Consider the following 23,577-nt stretch of genomic DNA (forward strand, 5'->3'; position numbering starts at 1 on the left):
TATGGTATATCAATTTAAAGTTTAAGATTCGATGAAAATTTTATTTAACAATTTCTTCATTTTTAATAAGTATCCAATACACAGCTAACAACTAACAGACTGATTCTTCAGGAAACTGGTGTATACTGGTGTATACTGGTATATACTGGTATAATAAAGTATTCACGTAGGTGTTGGAGAACTGTTGGTGAATTTCTTATTAATAATACTTCTAAGATAATTGTGAAGTATTATAAGAAATGTTCACAGATTTCTTTGGAATTGACTCATGAACTTCTTGCAACTCTTTCGTGTTATTTCGTCGAGGCGTGCTAAGAAACAAAATATCACGACTGTAATACACGCGCAACAGTGACGCACGAATTTCATTTCGCCAACGACGAGATCGAGGATACCTGTTTCTCTCGTAATTTTGTTGTATTTATCGGGCTGTTTCCGTTTCTTCTGCTAGTCGACATGGAATCAAGGACGCGATACAGAGTTGTCGCCTCTTCGCTGCGATATAAATAAATTTTACATTCAGAATAATGCCTTATTCATCATTTTTTGATAAAACGGGGTAAATAGACGCACCTATATACAAAAAATTTCTTCTATTAATTGGAAGAGAAATTTGTTACTATTTCAATTGTTTTATTTTTTAATCTTTAACTTTAACGTGTACATTGATGGCCTCTGTCTAGTGTTCATGATTATGGTACTTAGCATTTAATGCTATTATTTTATTTTTTATTTTATCCACCCCTTTGCCTTTAGTTTTAGAAAAACCTAGAAAGGGCCTCTTTTAGAACCTTGGATCTTCATCGAAAATCCAAGCGGTGGAATGCTTTTTCTTCGTTTTTACTTTTATTTAATTACACAATTAGTCAATGAGAACAACCTGTTTATCGCTTCCAAATATTCCATTTGAAACCGTGCCAGGTGTTCATAGTATTTTTCCTCTGTTTGCTCCTAAAATTTTAAGTAATTAGCCTCGTTTACAAGAACGCCGAAAGTATGAATTATGGGTGCAAACAGCAGACTTTAAATTCAAATAGCAAACATATTGCTTGAACGAAAGTAACTTTTTTCCTTCTTGAATATTGCAAAACAAAAAAATATGGAAACTAAGTGTAAATATTTTTAAAAATGAAAATAATATCATCAAAATGGAGATAGAACAAATATTGGGAAACTTCATTAACGAACAACAGCAAGGGTGAGCTGTAAATTGGTTCATTCGTTCTTATTCCCAACGATGAATCATTTGATCTTTGTTAAGAATATTGACGAAACATTTATGCAGTCATCTTCATTGAACCTTTTGCTTTAAATTGATATGCCGTAAGTGTTATTTGGTGATATTTTTATGTCATGAAATCGTGTCAGACTTTTTGTATGTACTTCGCGACTTATATTCGAAAGCTGCGAATTAAGGTCTGATAAAAATTTTCTCTGTTTTAAATATTCAGCATTAATATGCAACGTAGTAAACGGCCGATTGACGTGCAATTGAATACTATATGCGCATATCAAATCGCTTGCTTCTTTTTACTTAAAAAAAAAAACAACAAATGTTGTAGGAGTACTAGTAACTTACATAAGAATTGCAGTTAATCATTCTTTATACGTGTTTATGCATTCGTAACGTTCCAATCAGGAAGCAAGACGTCATTTGGATTTCTAAGTGTCAATTAAACGGGTTGGATTAATTGGCAATGAAATTTTGCAATTAACATTAGAAACAAAATTTCACTTGACAAAAGGGATAGAAGAGATCCCTTTAAATTAAAGTATCACAATTTATTTTATTTTATTTTATTTTATTTTTTTCCTGAGATGAAATTCATAGTAAATTAGTATCACAATTAAAATTAATTTATGCGTCGATTGGAAGCTTGTTTACTGATTGAAACTTAAACTCGAGTTCTAACGAGATGACTGAATTATTGGTTATTGTTTCGCTGCAATAAAGGAATACTTAACGTGCAAATGATTCAATTTTTTAAAAGGTTCTGCCAAGGTAATGAATGTACGAACAAGAGAACGTTGCTTTCTTTGCAAACTTGTGTTACGTGCGTCAACAGGCAGCAAATATTTCTTCCTTGTATAAACATTCAATGAGCACACATAAATCTGTTTTCTTTTGTACGTTAAAAGAAAAGAATTACGTCGATGCAGTGTATGCAGTTTGGGAAACAATAAGGAACGTGTAGAATTCATTGGCTTCGTATTTAGAAACTGCAATTTTCATCGGTAACATTTTATAGAGAAAAAAAAATGGAAGTTACTAAATATTTAAGAAATATATAAATTTTTATTAATCGAAGGTTCGATAGAATTTCCAATGAATGAAAGGAAACTCATTGACTCTATTAATTATGAATATTAACTATTTCCATTGATGTCTAGCTCGAACTATTTCTCCTTATTTTTCACTCGACGCTTCCTCGTAGCATTGAATTAATCATTAGGCGTGTGCAATGACCAATTTACTTACCACTTGAATGACTCTTGACAAGAACGCACGATACTTCGATTTAAATCAATTTTTAGCTCGTTTCTTGTGTATTATCAGAGTCATCAAAGTCCTCGAATCATCGAACGAGCGTTCGAACATCTTATTGTCGTAACATTTCGACGCACAATTATTTCTTTTTAACTGATAAGTTTAATTATTTCACTGTGAAAAGAGACGGGAAAGGTAAACACAGATGCGATGAAGATATTGATTCGATAAAAACGTGAAAGAATGCTATGTTAAAATGACAGAAAATAGAAATTTTTAATATGAAATATCTATAAATTTATTTTAAAATGATCAATATTTTTAAAACACTTTACATAGGCAGTATATTAATAAAAGAAATTAACGAAGTTCTTCTTAGAAACTTCATCATCCACTTTGAAGTTCTATTAAATTAATGTCCAATTAAGCGACGTAATATCAATTGAGCAAAGTAAGCGACGTGATATCTTTATTAATACATTCATTAATACATTTATTAATTATTATATACCTAGAGAAATCGAGGGTGAGATTAGGAGAGATCAACTTGGAAATAACGTCTATTCTTAAAATAGAATCGTTGTTTTCATTCGGAATAACATCTTTGACAATCCATTAAAGTTCGTTAAACTCATTCTGAATCATCGTATCAAGGATAATCGTAACTGTTTGTTAGATTCAGCGGATGCATAACGTTAGGTTCCACGTGAAATGCACGCTGGACCAGTTGCGCGTCTGCCTCTATCTGATTTGCTCTTGTTAAGCTCGATTGATTGATCAAATTGAATTTCAAATAGCTCTTCCTCCAGAGTGTTTATTAATAGAACGCACAAATAAGAAAAGATCTTTCATTGAAGACTAACGATTTTTCTTTTTCTTTCAAAGATATCACTTTTTATATAAATATATAAGATATTTTTCAATCTTATGGAATAAGTTGCTTATGCAAAATGCGTTTGAAGTTGAAATTTTATTTGTACTTATTCATATTTCAAATTATCTAAATTTCAAATTATCCAAATTAAAAGTTATTCAAATGTCAAATTATCCTAATTCCAAATTACCCAAAACCTTGCACGTTCAAATCACATGACAGTATTGTTATAATTGCAGTGCAAAATGCACCATTTTGCAACTATTTTTCTCATCCTGCTGGCAAATTAAAATTCAATGCCGTGAATTCATTCATGTCCCAACTTCTTGCATCGTGAGCTTATTACATCTCACAATCGTATCACGTACGATTATGAAGTTATCTGTGTGATTTATGACTTAAGGCTTCTTGTACAAACGCACTAATCACAGATTAATTGCACTGACATTTTACAATGTAATTACATTGTAATCTTCTATTTCCTATGTTTACGATCAAGCACAGTTATCGAGTAGAATCTAGTTTTCCGAGAAATTTAAATAACAGGAAGATTTACACAAGCGATTTCAGAAGATTCGATTACACTTTATACCTTTGATTGTCTTGATATTAGAAGTAATTCACTTGACTGACTCTCGATTGATATATTATAGATTGTGATCTGTGTGAAAAACACACGTCAGTCTTAATTAATGCAACTGTAATTAACTCAGTAATTAAGGAAATGTTACCTCTTTAACGCTAAAACGATTATTGAAATGTCAGTAATAATTTTCTTTGACATTACATTTAATTTCTTTGTTATTTAAATAATAATTAAGAGGGTCGAATAAAAAGGAAAAGAAAGAAAAGGTATAAATTGTAGAGGAGACACTTTGTATAATTAAAACGATACAATCTGCAGTTGAACGTAAACATTGATTCACACTTTTTACGTTCACGGGAAGGTTTCAGAAAATCGCAAATGTATTCTCAGCACATAGGAATCTGCATGCATAAATGTTGCACGGTATCTTAACACGCATACAATGATATTGTTAAAAGAAACGCATCCGTCAGCATCGTACGATGAATAGAAATCACTTTACACATCGTATCAAAACAAGTGGCACGCGTCATGATCCTTGATCATTCGATCTAAATCGTACATGTATTTGAAAGATCGATATTATTGAGAAAAGAATTGAATAAACTTGATTTTATTTCTTTTTAAAGAAAAAGAAGATGAGTCTCTTAATAGATTGAACGCAATTGAAATTAATGATATTTCCAATTAAAGGAAAATATTCTAATATCGTATTAAACATCTTTTATTGCGCATCACGCCACTTTTCCGACGAACGTCACATATGTTTTTAGATAAAACAGAAGGAAGGGAAAACAGGAAAAAAGATAAATTTATTGCATTCACTGATAGCAATTCGTTTATCATCCATACGTAATATGCATCCTGGTTTGCTGTTAAAACATCATTAAAATTCTACAGATTCAGTTGATTACACTGTTCAACAAGTATTTTCTTACGCAACAACTGATTCCCGTATGTATTTCTCTGTTACTCTGATTTTTGAAAGAATTCCATTGTGAAATAGAAAATGAAATTTGTAACTTTGAAAAATTATTCTGCTTTAACTGTGAAATTTAAACAAATCCTTTTTGGATAGAATAATTCTATAGACTCTCCGAAATAAAATAATATATACTTTTATAGAATTAGGAAAATTTAAACGTGTTTAAAGAATTTTTAAAGCGAGCGACAGATCGATCGTGTCCCAATTCTGGGGATACTTTTTAGTTTATTTCGTAAATGAGAATTTGTTGCAAGGTATTATCTTTGTAAAATAAATTTCTTAGAGGAAGTATTAATTTTCAACCAGTGACACGATCCAATCGACAAGATAATTGCTCGTATTCCCTGTTTTTGTTGTTTGACGTACTTTGGTAGAATGATCGAGAAATTGTAATTGGTAATCTATGCTGCAATGAAAAATGTTCGTATTATGTTAATATACAATTTTCATACGTATTTTCAAAAGACGCAGATTATACTCTCTTGTAAATATTTCAGACACTCCTACGCATTTAGAACTTGGTATTTTTCTTTTCTTACTGAGATTCTACTATCAATTCTCTTCTTTAGATACTTCTTAAATTACGTTAATTTTATTTTCTCTCGTTATTAACTAATTTTACATCGAACCATTCTACCTGCAAATATAACATACAGAAAGATCCAACTTGTTCATCGAGTTTGAAAACACAAAAAATGATTGAATAAACACGAACGAGTTTGTAGTTTTTTTTTAACAAAGTTAAGAATCGTGTTAAAGTTGTTATGGAACTTGTTATTCTAAAAGTTGAACAATAACCAGGTGAAAATAAAATTAGATGAAAGTAAAAAATTCATAAGAATAACGATCGATGGTCAGGAGATAAGAGTCATTAATATGTATACATATAATTGACTACTACTTTCCTGTAGCGGTGTTTCTTTTTTTCTGTCCTCGATCAAAGATACAGCGAGAGGGTATCGTAGGTGTTGAAGAATCATCATCGATATACGGTGGTTACGCCTCCGTTGTATTTTCGATCAACAGGTGAATCATTCTCACGCCACGAATATGTACATAACGACGTTAAGAGCATTTGACAATTATAATTGATGTACGTCAGACTGAAATAGAGCGGAAATCATAAACCGGTGACCCGAGCAAACGAGCTTGTTAACATTTTCGTCTGTAAGGTATAAATGTGTATTTATTAACATCATTATGAAATATATCAAAAGATTGCGTGTAAAAAATTGTCATTCGAAGATTAATGAACAATCGTATGATTAATAGCACGTTTCAAACATCATGGAATACTTTGGCTGTTCTTCATTCTTTATTTAAACACCTCGTACTTTTGATAACAGAGCAGAAATGATTATTGATTATTCCCAGGTAATTTTCCATCAACTGGCATCAATGAAAAGATATCAAAAAAGTAGAAATATCATAAATAAATATTTGAATATTTCCTTTTTTTTTTGCTTTTTATACACAAGATATCGTTGCTTTAGATCTAGAGCTAACAATTATTATACAATTTTGCAATTGTCAAAAATTGCGATTAATTCAATCTATCGTAAATATAAACTTTAAAAAATTTGCTGCAATTAAAGAAGGAAACTTATATTCCTGAAAAATGGTTTTTGCAATTTTTGGATAATACCTGAGTTAACAAAAATAGCGGATAGTTATGAATTTTTTCAACGATCACAAAAAGCATTTTTTTTAAACATTATTTAATTAATATTTATCATATCTCCGTTTCGCTCTTTTCTCCCTGCTGTTAAGTCATGGAGGTATCTCTGTCCGATACGGAAAACGTGATACGAAGCATGTTGAATGTCAGTGTTTAATAAAGAATGATGTAACGTGCGAAGAAAAAAAAAATTGTCCCAAAAAGTGATGGACGACACCGAGTTGCATTATTCCCTTCCACGAAACGTGCGCATTATTACGGTGCATCGCTAGGTACGGCATGACTCGTCGGCCTCGTGCTGTTCGCACTCGTCACAGTGCACATTGTGAAAGTTCTTTTCCTGTTTAACCATCACGATCGTGCCATTGTTTTTTAAACATTTGCGATATCCTGTTGTAAACGAATACGTTACCGTCTCTACGTCAATCGGCCGAAACATCAATTGGCAAAAGCGAGACGTTTTGCCTCTTAACATTTTGACTGACGCATATTTTTTCGATGCAATTAATAGATCTTCTAATTTTAGACTTCCTTTTTTTATACCTAAAGAATTATATTTAGAGGCTTTTGAAATTAGCAATTCGTAAATTGAAATTTTTCAAAGAAATTAAACGAGTAGCAAGTTTCAATAGAAATTCATACATCACCCACACGCGGATGTCAAAGTGTCAAGGAAACTGACTGATGGTTCATTTGAAATTCATTTTTAGAAACATTGCGAACAATGATGAATGATGGACGAAGAGTAATAATTACCCGTGAAGTAATGAACTATTAACTCTGATAAGGGCTCTCTTCGAGGTCCGCCAAATCTTTACAACATTATTTTTAAAAATTTTACAGAATCAATTATTAGATTGTTTATGAAAGAAGCGAAGCAATAGTAACGAACACAGGAAGCAAAGATAGAGTAAGAACGAACGTTAACGAGGAAGATAAAATTCGACGATACAACTATCTCGAAAAGCGTATACATATATATATTGTATACACTATCTTTTCATTCAGCTTTTCGAATGAAATGCCTGCGTTATATCGTCATCAACATCCGGGAATATTATTTCAATTGTATCCTCATGGAAATGGTCTGCGTACCATCTGGACGAACAGCGTCGACAGAAGAGTCGTTTGTTCGAAAAGTTGAAATGTTTCCAGTCTAATTATTCGATTGATAAGCGTTCACTTCCGTGGAAATCGTCATCGCGCGATCTTTCCTAGACGAAAGACAGTTTGTGTGGTAATTGAAAAATTAACAAACAATAAGGGTAATAACCGAATATTGATACACGTCTCCTGACTGTTCGTTTCATTAACATGACAAAACATTTTACATAATAGTAGCTAAAATTATTCAGCTCGTTTCGTTCGCTTCTTCGACGAACACTTTTAGTTTCATTCTATTTTTCTTAATTACCATTCGTTCTATGAAATGGTACAATTTTTTAACTTTCCTCGTTGCTATAAAAAGAAGAAGGATAATCTCGGTTCAGCGTACCAGAAAAGTGATTCATAGCCGTCTCTTTCATTCTGTAGGAAATTAGGTAAATAAATCCTATATATGGAAGATGAAAAATCCCGTAAGAAGGTGGTCTACGTGCCATTGTTCACGTCCACTCTCGAAAGAGAACGTTTTCGTTTTGAACAGGCTTTAACTTGTGAGGTGAGGGACCCCGGTGAATTTTTTATTTTTTCAAAAAAAATGTAACTAACGTAAGTTAATTTTTAATTAAAGCGATGACTGTATACTAGGCTGACTTTTCAAGCAATTTTATAGGTAATAAATTATAATTGGTATTGTTTCACGTCAGATATAAAATTCAAATTTGGAAGGGTATCTTCAGTAGCGTGTAACTGCATACTGAACGTGACGTCAATTTTTTTTATCACTGTTGTTGCAACTATTTTTAACCATTCAATTGACACTGTGCCGTGTTTTCACGTGATTTTCACACGGCTGGAGGATGTGTTTTTTTATTTTTGTTTTTATCTACCACGCGTCACCGGGCTCAGATACCTACATATTATTTAAATAACGAAAAATCGTTCCCTTCTAAAGTCGTGGAATAGGAGAAATTTTAGATTACAGTATCGTTGCGTTTCTAATTTAGGAAGAGTTTACTAAGCGCACTCTCGTTTTTGTAGGGTCGACAGAAAGAAAGATCAAGGATGAATGTTCAGCGTTGGTTCCCATGTGGGTGCTGTGGCTGATGCAACCATAGCACTGTATCACATAAAGCAATTAATTTCTACAGAGAGCTTGAAATTTTATCAATTTAAACAAAATATTTTCCAAGAAAACTATTCTTAAAGTTACTTATCATTTTCAAGGCCTTGTTCGTTAAGAAATTAATTAAACGTTTATATAGTCATTTTCATTGAACTTTGGGCTTTATATTACCTTACCATAAAGGCTATTTTATGGTACTTTTATGTCACCGATTCTTCCATTTACAACCGGCAATCCAATAATTCGTAACAAAACTCTTTAATCCCTCCAACGATAAAATAAAAACTACCTTCCATTCGCACACGTAAATGATAGATTATTTTCAAGGAGATTCTTCGTATAATCCTTAGCAATATTTCACGAAGATCGAAGATATACTAGATCCTCTTCGACGCACACTTATCCATGCACATCGATCCTATCCAATTATCCAATTACGATTACGGTATTTCCCACGATGGGAAAGGGTTAAATGGGTCAGGTGGCGGTTCGATTGGCGAGGAGGTATACTTACGTATCAAGCAAGTTTCACCCATCGTGCATCGGTTTCTAGTTTCCGAAATCGTTCGGGCAAATCGTGAAACTGTCGCGCGCCGTCGACTTTCACCGCGATAAAGCGTTTTGCGTCAGCAGATCGTCTCCAAGAGCCCGTGGACGATGTTCAAGAATGGTAACCGAAGTTATCGCGTGTAACTAACCCGAATAACAGATTAAACGTTTCGGCGAGAAATCATTGGACCAAAGAGATCGTCACGTGAGTCAAGAATCGCGGGCACACGCAAACGCAACGTTTAATTATCGCTGAAAACGACGGAAATTTTGTGACCCTAACCGGGATAAATTAATTAATACGACGGATAATTTGCGGTTCACGCGTGCAAGATATCAGAGATGGTCTATTGAAGAATTTTCAATCGGACATAATCGCCGCGTTCTGATACTATTCAAACGTAAGCGTGTCTATTTTAATTTAATAATAATGACTCGATTCATGGAGAGATAGATATTATACGCTGCTGAATCATTCATTAATCCTCCCGGCCAATCCTAGACCTTGAACGAATGAATGAAAAATGCATAACTGAGATTATTATTCAATATCGAAGGAAAAGAACTTCTGTGATCAGCAAAATTCTAGCGTTGGGTGTTCTTATATTTATCTAATAATTGATTTGAAAAATAAGGAGTGGAGAGGATGAAAATTTTTTTCTTTAAAAATTAATGTAACGTAAAGGAACGAGTGACGCCCTATCTAAATTGGAATTTCTAATGAAACGCTACTCCAGGGAATCGATAGAGATAAAATGATTGGTTTGCAACCAGATAAGTATCGCTATTTTCTGATTTATTTGCAACCTTCTTGCTGGAACATTGGTAGGTAACAAAAAGTTTAACCTTCTTAAACGTGTTATTTAGAAACATCCGATTTAATTTGATTCATTTCCATTTTAGAACAGGCTACCTTAACTTGTTGACATAAATCAGTCGAACACCGCAGAATCATATTTTATTTTTTTTTTTAATTTATAATGTGTAATAAAAGTAATTTGTTCTTGTTTGAACAAATATTACAATTTAGTATTTTGTTTTAGGTGCTGGCGCAACTCTCACGCGTGAAAGGGTTAATAAAACAAGGAAAGCGATATGGATGATCATTTGGGTGCAATCTAAATATGCGCTGATAATACTATCAACGCATGTGTCTAATTTAAACCGCATTGACGTAAGTTTAAGCATATATCTGCATTAATATTCATACGGTGAAAGAGTTTTTCTTTAATAATAATAATACGGTTGTACAAATACCATTTGTACAATTGTAACTGATGTCATTAATATAAAATAGATAAAAAATCGTTTAGCTTTTAAAAAAACGCTAATATTTTCGATAATATTTTTTACCATAACGTTTTAATGGCTTTTATTATACCCCTTATCGCTAAGAAATGTATTTATAATTGATTATAGCTCAACGATTCGCTACGTTTTATTTGCTAAAGTACATTAACCCTCCGTTGCATAATTTATTTTATTTTTAATTTTGAGAAAGAATCAGTTTTGAAATATACGTTTATTTAAGGAAATATTATATAATATTGAAAAGTTGCGACATTAATACATGCACGAAGGAGTTAAAAAATTATCTTGTAATCATAATTTGTGTAAAGGGGCTACGACCCGAATAATAGATTTGCATGTGACTAGCGGGATGATGGTATACATATACGCATGCCTACGTGTGCACGAGTGGGAATCGGACGTCGACACTCGAGTAATGGTGGGGATACTGAGCCGATAAAACTACTGTAACTCTCTCTGGCGCTCAGTATGCATTCAGACACGAACGGTGGTTGATATTCGCGCTCTGTCGTGTATACATTCGCGCGGAAGCGAAACCATTTTTAATTCGTTCAAAGTAATTCACCCTCACCAATCAGAATCATCGTTTTAACTCCCTCTGCAGGGTAGCTTAACTAGTGCGCTGCGCGCGCATACCCCCGGAGTTTTGCACACATCGATCACGTTTGAAATCTGTCCGGTTTTTTGTGCAAAATTAATTCATCTCTGAAGCTACAAATCGTTCGTTCAAAACGGATTGTTGTATTATTCAGTGCATTGATCGTGAAGAAATAAGAACTAAAAAGTGAAGAAAGAAAAGAAAACAGCTTCCCCTCGAAGTTGTACCACGTGAAGTAGCTTCCTTCTCTGTGTTGTAAATGCAGCGTACTTGAAAGCGGCATCCGCAAACGTTTTCAGAATTTAACGAGAAAAAGGATAACAGTACGAATTTTACTCGGATGAAAACAGTTCATTCAATAATTATTCTCGAGACTGTGAACGAGCAACGGTCGAATGCCACGCCTAAGGTAGACGGCGATGAACTCGTGAACGCCGATTGAGGTTAGTTTGCATTTAAAACGGTCGACGCGATTTAAGTGCGTCCGTTCGTCGTGCGTTAGCGAGTGACAATATTATTTATATACACTGTGCGTGCGTGTTCAAAAGGAGTGCCAGCTACATAGAAGAGAAGAATAATGTCAAGCAGTGTTTGCCACGCGCCCCTGCCAGCTCGAATGGAGGCATTCACCACGAGACTCTGTCTCCGTGCTGCTGACCAGTATGAGCGGCTTCTACAAGCTCACTTCAATAAGGTACGCACATGAAAAACTATTTTTTAATTGTATCGATTCTTCGTTCTATAGAACGCTCTCTAAATAGCTTAGGTCAGTAATCGAAGTACGAGAAACTTCGATGACGCATTGTGTAAGGTTTCAGTGTACGGTGCTACGGTATTTTATGGTACGGTGTTTCTCAGAATTTCAAAAATAATCCATATGAAATATTGAAATTAAAGTACACGTAATAAATTTAAAAAACATATATTTGTAGTAATAGTGACGAAATTATTCGAACATCAATGAATATTCTAACGAATAATTGGTACAAATTATATGTTTGAGATCTGTACGGTATTATTTGAGGTTATAATAAGGCGCGTGATATTCAAAATAGATAACAAACGTTTGCGTTCATATGTGACTTTTTTCTTACAACTATTGGTATTTTTGTTATTATTAGCGTCAGTTTTACACAGAAATTATTAGATATCTTGTTTCTCAATATTCGCAAGTTCGAGAAAATAAAAGAACTTGTTCACGTGCATTTCCTGAGCACAGATCGTTGACCCTCATTGCACGATGCGGTTTGAACGAGTAATCATCGTGAAAATCGTGCTCCTTGATAAAACATTGATCCGTATTCACATAGGGCAACCGTTAACCGTAACATCATCCTGTTTTCCAGTTCGCCGTTACTATATCTTCTATCGATTCAATTTATTCTATTAACAATTACTTTTATTTATGTTTGTATTTTTAGAAAACAGAAATACTAAATATTTTAGCTATTCGAATTATTGCATAACTGAACTAAATAGATTTCAGACTGAGTCGTGAGTGACCCACTATCCGCCATGGGAGGGTTAATTATGTAAAATTTAAAATGCCGGTCATAAGTAACCCTCACATGGCAGTTAATATGTTAACTAAACATAATTTTTTTCTTTTATAAATGAAAAAGGATTTATCTACATAACTATTCGTTTTACAAAAAATATTTTCAATAAAATTTACTTTACCTTCAGGGTTACCGTGACATTTTATCAATGCGGAGGCGCTTTCGAGGTTTCGCAGTAATCTTTGTTTTTCTAAATAAAACTGCTAATTTATTCATCAAAAAATTCTGTGTGAATAAGTATTAGGGTACTGTGGGAAAAAAATCTGCAGTTCGTGAGATATTTCAAATTTTTTTTAATTAAATATCACACTTTTGAATTTAGAATATCTCACGAACCGTTGATTTCTTCAGTATCGTGTCCTAATACTTTTTTATTCAGAATGTTCCAAAAAATCAATGTCTGTAGAAGATACGTATAGTTCCAGTTAGAAATATGAAGATCACCGTGAAAGTTTGAAAGCCCCTCCATCTAGTCTTATGAACATAATAATATATACAATGAGTCAATTAGGAACTTTTAAATTACACGTATCAGTAATATATTATCATAAAACGTTACGTGCATGTATTTTAAAGTTACACTTTACGAATAAGAGTAAAGTTAGGCGGTGTAAACCGGTCCTGTATTTTTAGTGTACTTCTTTTCTCATACAGCTTCAACTCCAAATCCTGTTACTAATTATATTCACGTTCTTTGTTTTTATTAATATATAAATATCGTAAAATTGGTAGGCTAAAAATAATCAAATACAGAAATTTCTTCTCTTTACATGATACAGGGTGGGGGAAAAATTGCGAAACGATTGAAAAAGTTTCAAATTCGCTTCATTTCCAATTTCTCAATTAAAATATGCAGTGATTCATGGTATCACTTCGTTTGAAATTTATCATATCCGATGTGGTCATTCGGAGGAAAAAGATTGAAAAGAAACAATGTTCCGAGGACGTGCTAATTTTTTCATAATTTTATTTGTAATTTTTTTTTACCATTGCTATCCTCGTAATAGCTGGTTTTTTGGTTACTCAACGAATTAGGAGTGGAGGTGTGCCATTTGTGGCTACCTGATGGATTTCCGCATCGTTCACCGATGCATAAGTACACAAAAGTGTAGAATATATTCATTAGTTTATTATTACAAGGGTACCTAATTTACAGACAGTTTCGAGTTCGTTTATCTTCCTCATTAGAGCACTCGAACGTTTCTGTAATATATTACATAACTATATTCAAAGCAGGTTCTAATTATTCTAATACGTAATAACTTAATTTCGGATCTATTCGTCTAAAACGAGTCTATACCGGTGTTGAAATACGAATATACAAAAGATGTCCGTGAAATAATTTTAAAAAAAGTATCGGTTGTTGTTGAACACAATAATAGATTACAATTATGCAATCCTTTATTACGATAATTTTCTTCGTTATTGTAAAACTTTGAATAACGCGTCGACAGTAATTACTCTGATGTAATTATCATCATTTACTAACGATACAAATTGGTATCATTATTTGCTAATGATACAAATTGATATCATTTTGTTGATAATACAAATTAGAAGTACTTAATTCTCTATTATTCAATCAATTGAAAATATTCTAATTTTTCATAGGAGAAAATATTTTTGCAAAGTTTTCAAGTATTTCTGCAAAGAATTTTGTACTTTATTTCAAATATTTCTCTATTTCACAATACTTCTTGCATAAATGAATCGTATGGAACATTAGATATCTCTATAGAAAGGCCTTAATTTGCTTGCTTATGTTTAAACGGAGATTTATAATTAGTATTTGAATGCTGACCGGTTAATACTAGGAGCATTCGTATCCGTATCCGTGAATATGGTATAAAATAATTCCTATAACGTGAAAGATACGCTTCGTGTAGTTCAGTGTAATCGAACTAGACAATTACCGTATCAACAGGCTGATTAAAAAAGTAAATTTTAATTTATAATTACACCGGTTTAATCCTATTCCTGTGTTTTTCATAATATTTACAAATAAGATCTAAACGCATATTTTGTATTTAACTTGAATTGAGTGTAGCCTTATCAAAATTTCTCGCTAGTCTTGTAATCAGAATGATAATAAGTTTTCCTCTAGAAATTTTACCTTAGATTAAGGGAGTATCGATCAAATTCCAACAAGAAATTTATCGATATAATTATCTGCTTAAATTGAACGAAAATCGATCGTTTAGTAGACGCAAAATATGCTTCGATTTATATCTTTATCTTTTCACAATATGAACATATCTTCAGAGAAATCAAGGTACATAGTTTTAGATACGTAATCAACGACGTCAATCAAGGAGAATGTAGAATATAACTCCAATGACCATACATTACCACATCCTTTAAAATATTCTACTTATTATTCCTTGCAGTCTCCCGAACATATGCAGTTCAGTCTCTTTTTTCGAATTCTTAATTTATTTCACAAAGAATATTTCATTCATAATATATGTATGCCTTTGAATATGAATATTAAAACGATATTGCATTCATAAATATATATCTTCTTCTTTTTTTCCTTTTTTTAATTATGAATATTATAGTAGATCGATACCGGTTCTATGTAATTTGGTTTTGTTTTTGAATAATCAATTTACTTGTACACTTTAAAAAAAAAAAATGAAAATAATTATACTTTTGTCCTTAAAATAAATGTATCAAGAGTTGTTAAATCATAGCCGTGTACAGAGCCTAAAAAATACTTTTACCGTGATATTTTCATAACAAATAAAACAATGAAGAATTTTAGACGACACATGGCAGCGCTAATCAGTGTCCTAATATTAGAGTTATCAGAGTTAAAGGTCGTTTTGTATCAGTCCATTGCTCGTTATTCGCGATAATGACACGTTTCTATAGAATGCAAATATCGTGATTATAATTAATGATACGAGCTGGCCAAAAATAAATCGAGTCCATTCGAAATCCATCCACGTGGTCGACAATCGAATTTCGTTTATCCTCGCGCAGCGGGTATAAATTACTTCCGGTTCGTGTATAATCAATTTAACGGCGAGCACAGGTTTTCAGAAACATACCATGTTTTTCTTAGAAATAATATTTTCTCGGTGGAACATTGTTTATTTTTTTCTTCGAGTAACCTCTTTGTTTTTAAAACTTGTTTGCCTCGTAAATTCGTTCAAAAGATAAAATTGTTTGACTTTGCAGTTTTAGAACAAATGTGCTGTGAATAAAGATTAATAGCTAGAAAACAAAATTCATAAAATAAATTTTAATTGGAAATTGAGATGTAGGAGATAATTGTTGCATTGAACGCGTTAAATGTGATGCAACTGATATTCAGAAGGAAACAATTATTTATTTTTAATCATTTTTGAATACATTTACCCACGGATTTTACGATGTTTTCGAATGAATTTACATAATAATACGTGCAAGCAGAATGCGTCAGTTATTAATATTAACAAATGTAATTCTGTGCTCGTTTAATCTCGCATTAAAATTCTAGCGTCAGTTCACCAGCAACGAGTCCATAAATTTTCTATTACAAACAATGTTATTAAAATTTTAAAAAAGAAAAAATAAGATGTCAGTATTATATCTTCCAAATCAGAACAAAAAATAACTTAGAGATATGCAAATTATAAAATACATTTCTATTTGCAGAATATTAAAATCTAGCTTAGGATGTCAATTATTGCATGGTACATCTTAATCGTTCTTTTTTTTTTACTTCATTAAATAGCTGGGTTTTTAAACTCGTTGTAACATAAACCGTTTTAAATCACCATGAATTAAATCGACCTCTTTCAAAGACACGATATTAACGCGTCATTACTGCATCCTGATACAAGATTGAGAAATAGCTAGAGGCATAGTGTGACACAGTTTTTAGTATAGATATGCTTGTTGCTGCTGCTAAAATAGGATTTGTGGGGCATACAGTGGGTCACGATAATATTTTATCATTCATAGCCGAAAACTTTAGTAAATAAAATGTACGAGTCAAATGAATTATTTCAAATAAAATCCTTATGTAGTCATTCTCATTAGATCTTGAGCTTTTAATTATTCATCTCTATATAATAATTGACCCTTTTCCGAAAAAAAAGAGAAAATATAATACGTTTCGGTGTAAAATTTAGAAAATGAAAATAATATGAAGTACAGAATTAAATTGGAGTTGTGACTTTCTCCATGGTCCGCCGAAAAGGGTCAATCATTGTAGGTTTAGGTTGTGTCATGCTATTTAGGAATACTTTTATCATCAAATCATGCTAGACTTTAGATGTTCCAAACTTCAAAATACGATATACAATAATCTTATAAAAAAAGATTGTATTATAATCTTATCTATACAAAGATTATAATAAAATGATTAAATACTGATTTAAGGTGTTAAGTGTTTCATAATAGCTATGTTGAATGATATATTGATGATCTTATCTTCCATAATTATATATCAGCGAATATATAATTATGGTTACACGTTTTTTTGTGGGGATTATCAGTGTTCTGGAAAGTTCAGTATAATTTACATATCCTGTTTAATTCGCACAGCGATAAGTATCGGGAAGCATCAAAATATGCTTGTTATATGGATAATACAGAATTGGATAGGATTGATTTGAAATTAAAATGAGAAAGGACGCGAAATAACATTTCACCGTACGATCGTTCTGAATGAATCTTATCTAGAAACTATTTAAATATTAGTCTATTTAAACTAACAGTAGTTGTAATAGAATCATCCAAGTACATTCGCGATCAAATAAAGTTTTCTCAGGAAAAATGGTAGACTTTCCCTAAATTGTAGGGAATAGTTTTCGCAATGAAAAAATTAATAAAATACCACATCGATTACATAATTATCTTCGTAAATTCTCTGAAATTCTTCGAAAACGATCGTCAATAAGAAACCGAACAAAAATAATTATTTTGGAGACCAATGATCTCCTGAGACACTGGTAGACTATTAAAAAACTGGTCTCACGTGGTCCATGGGTCACTGGTTCAACAGGAAGATGGAATAGCAATGAGATGAAAGTATCCTTGTGGAAATCTCAATGATCGAAAGTGTTGAAAAATGTCGATTCCTTTCGAAAACAAGTAAATATATCAATTTCGAATAATATCGAAAAAGAAAATTTAAACAAGATTCTAATCGAAACAGCTATTCGAAACATCTATTTCAGACTAAAAGCTTTCAATTAAGGATCATTTTGGGTAAACATCATTGACGTATATAGGATCCTTGTCTCAGGTGATCGAAATCCCCTAACTTAAACTTTTACCTGTTTATGTGTAATCAAATTTCACATCAATTATGAATTGATTAATGTTATTTTTAATTATTCCAATAATTTTTGGTAGGGTGATTAGTCTACCTGTTGGGTGGTCCAGGTCCACTCTGACCCCCTACCTATTTACGTCAATAGTAAACACACGAACGATTGTTTTTCATCGAGCTATTTATGTTAATTAAGCAGTAATTAGATGCATAGAGGCGCGTAGATTGCTGAGTATTTTTAGTACGACCTTCTACCGCTTAGCGATTTAACTGTTTATAAACACCGATGATGGTAATCATTTCTATGTTTGAGTGCGTGTCTGTAAATGAATTTGCTCTGAGAAACATTAATTTATTCAGAGGAATTTTTATGCATTAGGAAAATGATGGTTCTTCGAGTATTTTGAATTCTTAATACTTCTGGATACTTTGCGATAAACTTTGTAACATTTGGAAATGTTTACACTAAGCAAGAAAAATAATCGACGACAAACACAGCGTGAAAAGGTGATTTATCAGTGATCTTAAGATTAAATGATGATCCTCTAAGAAGTGAAGTGTTGATTAGATATCTGGTGTTGCTATTTAAATTGTAAGAATATTATTTAAGATAGTAAGATAGTGATTAGATTTTTAATTATTTTTGCTTTTTTAACACTTCAAGTGTTTGCTATAATTTTAATTATTCAGATTGGGATCGTTTCAAATTAATATAACTTAAAAATAATAAAAGTCAGCTTATCAATTCTACATTTTATTTCATTTAAGTGCCTATATCAGGGTGTTGACAGGAATTACGATTGAGTAATTTATTAAGTAATTATTATCCACATGTTGCATTGCAGTTGTTAGTCATTTTATCTGCAGATATCGAACACCTTTTAAACTTCATTATTTCCTTCATTAAAACCTACACATGCGCTTTATGTTTACTAATAACAGATACCTTATCAATTTCACTAATTATTTCATATCGAAAATTATTTATTGAAAATTTTCAATAATTGAAATAGGAACTAATCACGTTACAAGTGATGAGTATACTCATCGCATATATTATAAAATAAATAATTCATACTACTTTAATCGCTTAAGTTAGGTGATTCAATCATTTTCCTTTCAAACTGACGATAAATTGTGTTTTGATAATTATTCATTTGAAGTTCGATGCTCGTACAGATAATACTTTCATTGATAAACAAGTGGTTTTTTTTTCGATTACATAACGTAGTAGCATCAATCACGAGTACAAACATTAATGCATCACATGGGTGTGTGATATGAATGAGAAAATTGAATAAAATATTCTATAAAAATGATGTTTCGTATGAAAATCACGTGAGTGTTTATGATTCATAAGATTCTATGAATTCTCAATTTAAACAAGACACGAGACATTGAATTTTCTTCTGGGAAAAAAAGAACTTTATATTTTCAATTCTGTCTACTGTTATAAAATCAAATGAAATTATAAATGTTTAAAAGCATTTTCAATGAATAATAAATTTTAGTGTGTTGACGTTGTACTGTAGAAAAAGAAAATGAAAAAGAAAATGAAAAAGGGTATAAACAAGTGATAAAATTACTTTCGATCAACGATAATATAAAGTCAGACTTGATTTATAAATTGTTTTTTTCCTGTGGGGTCACGTTTACAGGGGATCATTGGTCGACATTTTAGAACCCTCATTTGCTTAAAACGACAACAAGCTGTGTATACTCGTATGCGTGTATGCATCATGCAATTGACGTCGTTCTGGCATTTAATTTCCGTATCGTTTGAATTTGGAAAGCTAACTTTCTATCGTCTTTTCTGTAAGTGAAATTAAACATTTTGAATACCATGAGGAACACCACGAATTCGATGCATATAACCACAGGAAATTTTTCTTCTGCAAGATTGCAGATGTTTCTGAAAAGAAACCAAGGAATACCGAAAGTATCGTGCTACGAAAGATTACGTAAAGGATAATAAAGAAGTATAATTCCATGTAAATTACACGATGACGGAAATTAGACACTGCCGCCGAATTAATGCTTTTAACATCAATGAAGCACGTAAACGACATGATAGTTTCAATTGTTGAAAGCTATTATAAAACGTAGAAAATCTTACGGATAAATTGTAAATTTAATTGTAAATGTCTTCTTGCTTAGAATGTTTATGTATCATTGTCGAGAATTTTTCATTTCAGTCTTTACAATCGGTAATTATTTCCTTGTTATAAGAGTCACATTTTATTGCCTGTCCAAAATAAAGATATGCGCGGATCTAATACATTCACAGCTGATTAATTAATTTCATAGCAGTAGTTAATTGGAAAATATGCATATAACGGATGATTACTTTTTTTCATTTTAAACACCTGATCGAGTTTATTCTTTATTCATTTCTATCTTTAAACAATTTTCCATTTGATATTACTCTTTATTTTGACGATATTAATATTAAAAGTAAAAATGTTAATTATTAAATATTATAAAATTTAATATATAACTAAGAAATATGAATAATGAATAATTTTCCCCCGTGAATGTTTACCTATATAACCCTTTCGTTTAAAAATTATACATTTAATTTTACGTTAATACCCTTGTATACGTTTTGTAAGTGTGGGTAAATAACTGTACGCGTTACCCTATATGATAAATTATATAAATATTTTGATTATTTATAATAATTCAGGTATTTTCACATTTAACTTCGTCGCACAATTATATTTACCTGCATATTGTTTGTAACAGGTAGTTCTCAGGTTATAGTCATGCAAATGACTTCACTCGTTTTATTACCACACATTCGAATAGTAATTTTATTAACTAATCAGAACTTATCACACTATGGCATACGATTATCATGTTATTTGTCTTACTATCTATTCGAATATGAGAGTCACGTTTGGTGTAATAAACTTCAGCTGTTTCAATTTTTATGATCTTGTTTTCCACGGTATGAAAACTCAGACGTCATTTCTTTATTTTTTAATAAATAATCAAGTTCTTATACGAAGAAATGAATAGTCAATAATGATATGATTTTATAAGTACATTAACATCTTCGATCTTGTATTAATTAAAAGTTTGCTGTAAATTAGCGCGCAGGATAAATTATATCACTACCATAAATTAAAGCAAACATTTAACAATGCAAATTGCTACCATATAAAAATCAATTTTCTTCTCCATAAATACAATACAATTTCCACCCACGCCTGAGTGCTTTCAAACTCCACCTTAACAATGCAAAACAACCACGAATTATCCATCGCTCCTCTGCATACAAATCGTCGCTAAGCCTTGCTTACTCGACGTTGACGTTGCTCGTTTCGCATATGCGATTCGTCGAGGTGTGAAATAAAAAAAAAGGCTCGTCTCCTCTGTGATTCATGACCGACGAAAATTAGCGAACGATACTGTGAAAAGCGTGATTCAACAACCGAGCTTCCTTCGTGTAACATATAATATACTTCGGGTGTTCAACAAGTTTTTAGAAAACTTTATTAGAAAACAGAAATTTTTTGTCTCGTTCCAACTGTTTCTTAAATTTGGAACATCTTGGATACGAATCAAGCTTTTTCACATTAAATATAGAAATCATTTCTGAAGCTTTTGCAAACACCTCGTGTAATTGATGCCGTTGCTGAGCAAACAAGAAGCCATGCTCGCATTTTTATCAAAGCATTGACGCACGCGAGCTGTGGTCATTGTCATTGGACGATGATATTCAATCTGGATGAAAATTTTGTCGTTCGTTTTATCGTGAACAATGCGAATTTCTCGTCAGAAAGCCAAGGTAGTTTATTATACTTTGACAAGAATTAAATAAATAAAAAATACTCTTGATCTTCGAATCCATTAATCACCCAGTGGTGTGAATTCGGATTTGACATTTTTCAAACAACAGTGACAATATTTTTTACTTGAAGTTTCCTCGGAAATCGATTGATAATGTTTGAATTAATCCAGCACCTTGATGTCTCATCGGTCACCAAAGGATTGAATGGAAAATTAATTAAAGTGTTTACGTTTTATAATATTCCGATAAATAGAGAAAAGTGTAATGATTATAAAAGGAAAACAATTTTTCCCCTTGAAATTACTTATCAAACGGGATGCACAGTGGATCTGCCTTATCTCCTGGCGCTCGTTGTTAAACGTGAAAACTGGAACGGTGCTCGATTGAAACTTATCTGTAACAATGCAATCTGAATACACCAGTGACGTCAATGCTCTGTAAAATATGACTCTACTTGCAAAGTGAGCAAGTTACACGCTTCTTTTTCCTTCTGCCTGCTGTGTGTCCGAAGGCTGTGGCAGACGTGCGTATGCATTGTTGTTTTAATCGTGTTGAACGAAGAAATTTTCTGTCTTTCGCTGTTATTTATGTTCTTTTTCGTAGTACTATGATATTTTTCCAGTATTTTCCTGCAATAGTACAAAAATCCAATTGGAATAAATTAATTTATTCTCAATATGTACAGAATATGCGATCAGATTTTTATAAATCCTCGATCCAATTAGAGTAAATTAATTTAGTTATTAACCCTCGGACGGCGGACCATGGAGAGAGGCCCAATTCGAATTTCATTCTGTATTTCATATTGTTATCATTATCTCAATATATGAAAGCCTTTCATTAAATAGTTATAAAAAAGTTAATACACAACAGAGAGCACAATCTAAAGGTGAAACTTGGAGAAAACTTTCACTGACGTCCGAAGTGCAAACTGACTACTTTCCTTTTGTTCTTACTATAAATATTCGTACCGTTACAAATAATGAAATATTAAATAATAAATTGCATAAATTGTAAAGCAGAAAAGAATTCTCATTACCAGTTATCTATGTACAGTATAAAATCACACTGGAAAAAACCGAAGGTTCAAATAGACAGAAACGTACTCTGTTATATGTATAGAATGCGAACATTCAGCCTTCTGTTTTTGCGCAGTTATACAGTCTCGTCTAGTCTGCGATTGTTGCAATTATCGTTATGACAATACTTCTTGCGACACCGATTCCTCGTAGCCATATACAACCACGTTGTTGTATACCATGATTGAACAATAGCAGAAGTATCACGATCTTGCATGTCAACCTGTAATCGCTTATGGAGTGATTCACTTTGATTTACCTCGAATACGTAGACATATATGATATTAGTCAATCGGAGTGATATTGAAAATGAAAAATTGTCCGTGTTGAAACCTCTTTCGTACCATTCTGGTGATGCTACTCCAAATATTATTCTTTCCTGTTTAATTAACACCTGAACGGCGGAGTCTGGATCAATCGTGACTCAATTGATTTTAACTTAAAGATAACTGTATATCTTTTAAACGAAAGACTTTGATATATCGGAATATATAATTTTAAAAGAACATTGTAAAATTCGGGCTCTCTCCATGGTCCGCCGTCCTAGGGTTAATTATTCGCGTCTACATATATGTATAATT

At 32.1% G+C, this 23,577-nt stretch overlaps 1 protein-coding gene across 3 annotated transcripts in view; it reads left to right on the plus strand.

Annotated features, from left to right (window-relative positions):
* The window catches only part of LOC114871346 (inositol-trisphosphate 3-kinase homolog), a 29,778-nt gene that overhangs the window by 1,332 nt on the left and 4,869 nt on the right, over window positions 1–23,577 (plus strand). The window contains exons 1-2 of one of the 3 annotated variants that reach the window (XM_029177124.2): window positions 10,465–10,561; window positions 11,451–11,990. In XM_029177124.2, coding sequence (XP_029032957.1) covers window positions 11,874–11,990 — 117 coding nt within the window. In that variant the 5' untranslated portion in view covers window positions 10,465–10,561; window positions 11,451–11,873. Of the gene's footprint in view, window positions 1–10,430; window positions 10,562–11,055; window positions 11,991–23,577 lie in introns of those variants that run through there. The other 2 variants (XM_029177125.2, XM_029177126.2) reach the window with 2 other exon arrangements.

The sequence above is a fragment of the Osmia bicornis genome, chromosome 12 (genome assembly GCF_907164935.1).
Source record: "Osmia bicornis bicornis chromosome 12, iOsmBic2.1, whole genome shotgun sequence".
NCBI classification, from domain to species: domain Eukaryota; kingdom Metazoa; phylum Arthropoda; class Insecta; order Hymenoptera; family Megachilidae; genus Osmia; species Osmia bicornis.